This window comes from Leishmania braziliensis, chromosome 35, assembly GCF_000002845.2.
Source record: "Leishmania braziliensis MHOM/BR/75/M2904 complete genome, chromosome 35".
Taxonomy (NCBI): Eukaryota; Euglenozoa; class Kinetoplastea; order Trypanosomatida; family Trypanosomatidae; genus Leishmania; species Leishmania braziliensis.
In genome coordinates this window covers 992,843-1,000,681 of record NC_009326.2, presented here as the reverse complement: position 1 = coordinate 1,000,681, position 7,839 = coordinate 992,843, and the positions used below count along the sequence as shown (strand labels likewise).

Here is a 7,839-nt window from a genome sequence, read left to right as displayed (position 1 = left end):
ACGTCACCCTGCGCAATATTCAAGGCAGCTTGGGTGATGTGCTGCCGCAGCTTCGAAGTGTCGCCCAAAACGGGTTTCTGAACTACTCCCACGCTGCTCGGCACGGTGTGGGGCTTTACCGGGTTTACAAAGACACGAAGCTGCTGCTGCGTCGCGAGTACGGCGAATTCCTCCGAAACTACCTGAGACGCCTCACCGAAGGCACCACCCAAGTGGAGCGAGAGATGCCTGTACTGCAGGAGGTGCTCGCCTCACCGCGCAGTTCGAGGCGTGATTGGAGCGGCGCGGTTGAAGGAATGGAGGCTGCCGTCAAGTATGACGCGCAGGCTTACGCGCGGACACGGCAGACTGGTGTTTACCCACCCCATCACGATCTGCTCCTGGACTTCGTACGTCGGGCAGCAGACGTTGCGCCGCGTCACCATGACTCGGCCCAGATCATTCGCGAAGCAGTGCGGCCGCTCGTCCTTCAAGAGGCACTGCACGCTATCACAGACGTGCACTTTAACGCACTGGCTTCCCTCCGCTGGCAACGCGGAGGTGACGCCGTCGCAGTTGGGGACATTGTTCGAGTTCACGACCTGACCTCTCAGCAGCCCGCTGCAGCTGATAGCGCACTCGACGTCTTCGTCGGTGCGGCGGACCACATCAACGGCGCGATGCTCTCTTCAGCGCATCAAGAGTGGTCAGCGCTCTCACTTGAGCAACTCCGTGCTGCGCCCACGACGGCTGCCTACCGACGCGTTGCCACCAAAGCAGAGGCTGCCCAGTACCGCCTTACCGATGTTGTGCTGCCGACGTTTGGCAGGCATGTGGCCCACCTTCCACTCATGTCGGAGGAGAAGGGCGATGCTCTCTTTGCCACTCTCGCTAAAGAGCTTCGGGTGGAAGGCCTAGCCGAAATGCGCCTCGCACCACGCGCAGCTTTTCGCCCGCTCCTACAGCTGCCCAACAACATGTCGTTCTACCTGGTGGATGAGAAACGCGGCTGGGACTGGGAAGAGGACGCTGGAGCGGCGCTTCTCAAGGCGTCGCTCTACCACGATCAGGATGGAATTCTACGCTACCGATCGCCCATGTCGCGGCGGACGGGCAAGAACATGGTGGCACGTCTTGGGATTCGTGACGACACTGCCCGCAGGTTTTTCCTCAAGCCGGCACAGAAGCTCGGCATGACGTGTGTAATGCAGTTCACGCTTCCCGCCGGAAGCCACGCGACATCGGCGATTCGAGAGGCATTTATGATGGCCACTCTCTCCCCCTCCGCCATCTTCCGCCTGCTGACCGCCAGGTGGTCGTGATGGCGAGCTGTCAGACTCAGGACCGCGGCTGGCATTCCTGTGTGCATCTCCTGCTCCCCATGCCAAGACACTTCCGCGATCCCGTCCCGCCATTGCACTCCCGCTTTTCCTTCCGTGTCTGCGCGTATGTGGATGCCTCTCGTCGTCTTTGGTAATGATCACAGCACTACTCGTCTCACGCCCCCCCCCCCCAAGAAAAAAGGGACAACCATAAAACGAATGAAGGATGAATCAAGCGAGAGATGCGCAGGTACGACGAGCCCCCGTTGTCACCAATGTGTACGTTCACGTGAGCGAGTGCCTTCATTCTTCGGACTCTATGGCTTTCCTCTTCTCCTCCCCCCTCCTACTCTCGACCTATCTCCACTCAGCGTCTCCTCCTATCGTGCGCGTCCCTTGTTGCCGTCGCCCCCCCCCCCTCCCGCCTCTCGTTTCCAGCGCGTGCGCACCGGCACAGACGTGTGCGACACAGGCAGGCACGCGCATCATCGTGTGCCTTCAGAGCATTGGACTTCTCTTTTGGTGGTACTTTGTGGTACAGCGACATACACCTGGAGGCAACAAGGAAAAATACGTGTAACCTGCGACGACAGTGTCGAAGGACGCCACAGCATCACGTTCTGGCTTTGGGGAGACACTCGTGGGCGGTCACCTCGTACTCCTCTATCGCACGAACATCTCTCCCCTCATAGATGCACTCGCGTAGAACTCATTCATATCCATCACCAGAGCACAAGCATGTTGCGCATCCGTGTCGGCCTCCGACTGCGATTTGTGAGGCTACCGCACATCGACGGCGAGCGCGTGTTTCGCGATGTGATCAGTTTCGTAGAGCCGGAGGATCGAAGCTATGACGATCTTCGCGCGCTGGTGGAGGCGAAGATCAGCTTCATGGAGCTCGGACACTCCGACTTCACCGTCTTCCACGCCCAGGAGCACAGCGGCGACCGTATTGTCGTGGACACTGCCTACTTTAGTGCGCTCCTGCGGCAATGGGCACGCAGAGGGACAAAAGAACGTTCGCTGCCTAAGCGAACCGCCGTGCCGGAGATGGCAGGACTAACGCTTCTCGGCGAGTCGCCCTCGACCCTTATTAGCCCCGAATATCAAGACCATTGTAGTGGCGCCGGTGTACGCGCGGTGCACACGGGCGACACGAGTAATGATGACGGCAGCGACGACGACGACGATCGTCCACCGGATATACTGGCGTGCTTTGAAATTGAACTACACAGTAGTCAGTCTGTTGCTGCGGCTACCACCGCCGCCACCTCAGGTATGGTTTCGTCCACGTCTCGTGTGGTGCCGTCACCGGTGCAGTGTGCCGCGCTCACGCGCGAGAACCTAGCACGACTGTGCGACGGTGAGGACACGAAACTTGGTGCGTCAGTCTTAGTCCCAGCGCCTGGGGCTGCATCACTGAACAAACAGGTCGGTGGGATAGACCTCCGCACGGCTTTGCGGAGCGCCCATCCACCTGACCCTAATACCGAAGTTCTGGTGCCTGTTCGCGAGCTGACGTGCCCGCCCGGGCACGTCAAGTTCTACTTGCGCTGCATCCTGCTTGCTGTGCGCTTCAAAACACCTAAGCCTGGGCTGATGGTAGCCGAACTCGACCTGGGCGACGCCGAGGACGTCACGCAGGCGATCACCGCAGTCACGTTTGACGAGGTGGTTCACAAGGCCATACGCGACCACCTTCGCGGGGACCGCCGGCAAGTTCTGGAGCTGCGCCAGGTGTACGTGCGGCGTAAGAATGACGTGGACGTACGCTACCAGACCAACGCGCACCCGCTGCTGCTTCGCCTCGATCGGTCGTCTAAAATGGAGGTGGTGCGCATCCTCGCAACGCCGGCGCCGCAGCCAGGCGGTGGTGCCATCGTCACGGTGCGCGAGCAGCTAGGCTCGGCAGGGGTCGTGGACGTGACCCAATTCATGGGGCGGAAGCCGCAGCCGCATCGGTTACATCACTTCTCCAGTGGTGCTAGTGGCGCCTCATCGTCAGAGAACGGCACCTCTTTCGGCGGAGTCGGCGGTGGTGTGTATCCTCCTGCGTGCTCCTCGTCATCCTCCTCCTCGGGCCCGCGACGAACGACCTTCACCATGAGCACCTCCAGCGGCAATGCTGGCGCGAGCACAGCGCTTGTCAGTGGTGTGGTTCCGTCAAACTTTGGACAGGAGCTGCGCAGTCGTCAAGAGATGCTGCTCCGCCAGCAACGCCCCGTGGATGTCCCACCGATTGAGCCTGGAGTCGCGATTGTCACTGCGCGCGATGTTCGCGAGCGTGAGCCACTGGTGGAGCAGCACGCCAACCGCGAGGAACAGCGAAAGATGCGTATTCGCCGCAAGGTGGAGGTGTCAACGCAGTGTCTGCTCTGTGGGCTGGATTGCAGTAACGCGGCAGCTTGCATGGCAGTGGTCCGGCAGCAGCTCACGAAAAGCTCGCGCAACCGCGGCACACAAGTGCCCGAATTCGAGCAGGTGAAGCACGACCTCTCCGACCGTCGGCGGGTCCCGGAGGGGAAGGCGCCTACGCGACTGTTATGCACACAGACCTTTGTGAACAGCGCTACTCGCACCGTGCACGTCGTTCACCCGCGCTGCGCACACCTGTGCTCCGCCTACCAAAGTGGGAGCGAGTTGGAAGATATTGTCGTGTGCGACCTGAGCATGAACATGTGCACGCTTTGCGGGATGCCCGGCGCGTGCGTGGCTTGCTACCACCCCCTGTGTACGGAGATGTTCCACGTGGTGTGTGCCCTCTACAGTGGCGGCTACGTAAACTTTGGCCAGCGCGATCCTTTTTTGCCCTGCCCCGCCTGCCCGCGGCACACGCAGGTGGTCGTATCGAAGAGGAGGTTAGAGGGAAGCAACATCTTGCATGTTGATCACAGCTGCTGGGAGGATGGAGTCGCCTTCGACTCGCGTGTGGTGGAAGCCACAGACCTCCGCGACCCGGACCAGAACGACGGCCAATGACCGTTTAACCACACGTACGGCTGCACTGGAGACGCAACCACAAGGCCAGTGCAGAGGGACGGCTCCACGGTGCCGCTTGCTCGCGTCCCCCTTCCGCGTCCCACCCTTTCCATACTGGACACACTTTGTTTTGCTTCTTTACTGAAGCGAGTTCTCATAGACCCACCCTCAGCAAAGCGAATCACAAGTGGAGCCAAGTGCATTTGTGGCGCTTTAGACCCTCCCCCCCCCCCCCCCCCACCCTACTCGGCGCTTTTGCGTGGTGTGAACTGCCGCTCACAAAGGCCGTATGGGTTGTGATTTTAGGGGTGGCACCTCGGTTGGGTTCGATACCCCCGCACTATTCTGTCATGCTTTCACCTGTTCTCTTTCAAAGTGGGGCAACCGGTGTGCTTCTCCTTCTCTCCTGCGGATCGGCTCATCACACACATACCCACCCACACGCACACACATCCACAGCCACTACCGGCGATTTCGGGAGCGGCGCACGGGAACGCCAGCACTGACACTCTTGTTCCTTTATGTCCCCGTGCACCAAGCAGTGCTCGCTTACGATCCTACCACAGCTTCCATACATATACAAGACATGACGGAGTCACCGCCAAAGCTGACCCCACCACCAAACGGGAGCGCGCTGCTGCGGGAAAACCTCTTTGAGGAGAAGAAGGATGACGACGACGGCGAGCTACTGAAGCGGCGCGAACCGACAATGCTGCTGAAGGGAAAGAAGCTCATTGCCCCTCCTTCGGACGGCACGAAGCGTTACACTGTTGTCTTTGACCTCGATGAAACCGTCGTGTATGCGAGGGACGGCCCCCTCTATGCACGCGCGTACCTGAAAGACCTTTTCCGCTTCATCAAGGACGACTTCGAGGTGATTGTGTGGACCGCCGGCGAGCGCGACTACGCCAAGTGCATCCTTGAGGAGATCAACGAGGACCACATCATCCAGCACCTTGTCTACCGGCACGAGAAGTGGTTCCGCGAGGAGGACTACACAAAGGACTTGCGACAACTTGGCCGAGACCTGAACTATACCCTCATGATCGAGAACACCCCTGATTGCGTGCGCGCAAACCCGCAGAACAGCATCATCGTGGAGGACTTCGAGGTACTGCCAGAGACAACCGAGGAAGAAGGCTCGATGCCAACGTCGCCGGTGCCCACGCCCCCGCCCCCGCCAGCGCAGGCGGCGGATATGATCCCAACGGCGGACGAGGCGAAGGACACCGCTGCACTGCAAGCCAGCAGCACAGCCGCGGCTGCGAGGTCGGCAGCGGAGGGCGGAGGCGGCAGCGGCGGTTCGCAATCACCACTGCGGCGGCGCCGCACCACTGATCGCACACTCTTTCTCTTGCGCGAGCTGTTACAGTCGCTTCTGAAAAGCGGGGATACGGTGCCGCGCTTTCTTGCCTCGTGCGAGCTGCTCTCGCGACAGACGGTGATCGGTTCTGACGGCAGTGACATCCCCATCTACCACCTCGGCACACGGAGGAGACGCAAGGACGCGGGGGTGCAGCGGAAGCAAGTGCGGGTAAACCGAGACAAGTCATCGGCAGCTGCTGCCCCAGCTGAGGCCACATCGCCTTCTCAGAACACACCGGCGGAGAGCGCAGCGAAAGAGAAGACGCTGCCTGCCGAGGACAGCGACGGCAGCGATCACGTGGCGCACTCGAGCGACTCGTCAGCCGACACACCACAGTCTCCCTCCGCAGACCCACCGCGGCAGGGTGTGCAGGACCAGCTAGAGTGCGCACATGCTGGAGGCGTGGGCAAAGAGGAAGAAGGAGCACTGCATCCCTGATACGTCGCTGCTTACACACACACACATTGTACAGTATCCATGTTCCATCTCATGTCGTCCTCATCTGGTTTTTCCTCCGTCCCTGCCAAACGTCATTCTCTATGCTCCACCTACGCAGAGGCTTCCGCGTTCTCTTGCTTTCTCGCCCCTCACAGACGGCATCTTCCACACGAAAGAACACAAGAGGAAACCTAAACATGCAGCTGCGTCAACAACCGTCGAGGTGATGAAGGGGATGAGGTGGGCTCTCACTGCCCGATAGGCCCCACCGCCTTTTGCACCACTGTCGTACAAGCCTGTCACATTCTAGCTCGTAACTCTGTCCTTCAAACCTCCTTCCTTCCCCCCCCCTCCCCTACTATCACCGCCCTCTGCGTCTCTCGCCCTTGTAGAATTGCACTTGCGCGCCAAGCCGATTGCCCTCTGGGTGCCACAATTCACAGTCTAGTAGGAACATCTCCCGTCGCTCCCACATGCAGCACTGCTGTCTCTAGAGACGTTTCACCCATTTATGGAACTCCCTTTCCTCCCTCCATACCGCAACAGTAGTACTCCCTTCCAGTCACAAGTAAAACAAGCACGCAGGCTTGAAAGCGATGAAGCTGCAGCCGCGCGAGCGTCGAGAGCGGCAAGACTACCTTGTGGAGCACGCGGCTGCGCTGCAGCTGGGCAAGCTCTACCTCGGTTGGGGCCGCGGCAAACCACGCCTAAAGTCCAAGCGCGCAACACCCACGGTTGAGTCAAAGCAGAAGGTGGCGAAGACATCGCCACGCGCGCCAGCCAAGGAGACGAAGAAGGTACGCAGGAACCCTGCCTCACCTGTACTCCCCGTCGCGAAGCGTCCTCCTGGAAGGCCGCGCAAAACGTCACCACCGGCCGCGCGAGTCGAGAGCACGCCGACCAAAAGCAAAAGCTGCGGACGTCCCCCTACGACCCCAGCGAAGGCACCCCGAAAGCCAACCGCGCGGGAGAGCGTGCGATCTGGCAAGAACCTGAACCCGACAGTCAAGCCACTTTCCTCAAAGGCGGTGGCGGCCGTGGGTAACGGCGACAAGCTGCCATGCAAGCCACCGCCGCGCGCTCCCCGCAAGACTGCTGCGGTGCTTACCACGAAGACTGTCGTGCAGCACCGTCGCAGGGCCAACAGGAATGCACCACCGGTGATCCCCAACCCAGTCCCTACGCCGGCACTCTCGCTCGGTGAAGCAGAGGAGGCAGTGGACGGCAGCAACGTTTCCGTGCTCGTGCGCACCATGAACGGCACGAGCTTCGGCCTGGTATGCACCTTCGAGTCGACTCTGTACGACCTCAAGCGCCGCATCCTCGAGATCATCATGCCATGCGCCGCGTCGGCGTCTCCGGCCCCGGCGGTGCGCTTGCCGATGCTGGTCATGAACGGGCGGGCGCTTGGGCCTGAGACCGCCACCCTGGCCGCGCTGCGCTTCCCGGCGCAGCCGACGGTCTACTGCTTCCCGGAGCCTGGCTGAGCGGCGCCGAGGCCCCCGCTGGCCGTCCCGGGCAAGGGGGTGGGCGCCCCCAGCACCGAACCACCAACACAAAAAAAAAAAAAACCACCCACCACAAAACACCCCCCCCCACCCCCCCCCCACGCCCCCCCGGCCGCCCCCCCGCCCACCGCCCCCCCGGCGCCGGGCCGCGAGCCCCCCCCGGGGCCGCCCCGCCGGCCCACCCCCAGCCCACGACCGCCGCGGCGCCCGCCGCGCCGCGGCGGCAGGGCCGGGGGGACGGGGGGCG

The 7,839-nt window shown here is 61.4% G+C and overlaps 4 protein-coding genes across 4 annotated transcripts; all 4 read left to right on the top strand.

The window, feature by feature from the left end:
- Nucleotides 1-224: 224 nt before the first annotated feature.
- On the top strand, nucleotides 225-1,301 carry LBRM_34_2560 (conserved hypothetical protein; the record flags this gene model as incomplete). The annotated part of the gene is made up of 1 exon (XM_001568313.1): nucleotides 225-1,301. One exon carries the CDS (start codon nucleotides 225-227, stop codon nucleotides 1,299-1,301), a length of 1,077 nt encoding a protein of 358 aa, XP_001568363.1.
- A 738-nt stretch (nucleotides 1,302-2,039) lies between these two features.
- Nucleotides 2,040-4,280, top strand: LBRM_34_2550 (conserved hypothetical protein; the record flags this gene model as incomplete). The annotated part of the gene is made up of 1 exon (XM_001568312.1): nucleotides 2,040-4,280. One exon carries the CDS (start codon nucleotides 2,040-2,042, stop codon nucleotides 4,278-4,280), a length of 2,241 nt encoding a protein of 746 aa, XP_001568362.1.
- Nucleotides 4,281-4,866: 586 nt separating this feature from the next.
- On the top strand, nucleotides 4,867-6,084 carry LBRM_34_2540 (conserved hypothetical protein; the record flags this gene model as incomplete). The annotated part of the gene is made up of 1 exon (XM_001568311.1): nucleotides 4,867-6,084. One exon carries the CDS (start codon nucleotides 4,867-4,869, stop codon nucleotides 6,082-6,084), a length of 1,218 nt encoding a protein of 405 aa, XP_001568361.1.
- A 596-nt stretch (nucleotides 6,085-6,680) lies between these two features.
- LBRM_34_2530 (hypothetical protein, unknown function) lies at nucleotides 6,681-7,571 on the top strand (the record flags this gene model as incomplete). Its single annotated transcript, XM_001568310.1, has 1 exon — nucleotides 6,681-7,571. The coding sequence occupies one exon, from the start codon at nucleotides 6,681-6,683 to the stop codon at nucleotides 7,569-7,571; it is 891 nt and encodes a 296-aa protein (XP_001568360.1).
- Between the last annotated feature and the right edge of the window lie 268 nt (nucleotides 7,572-7,839).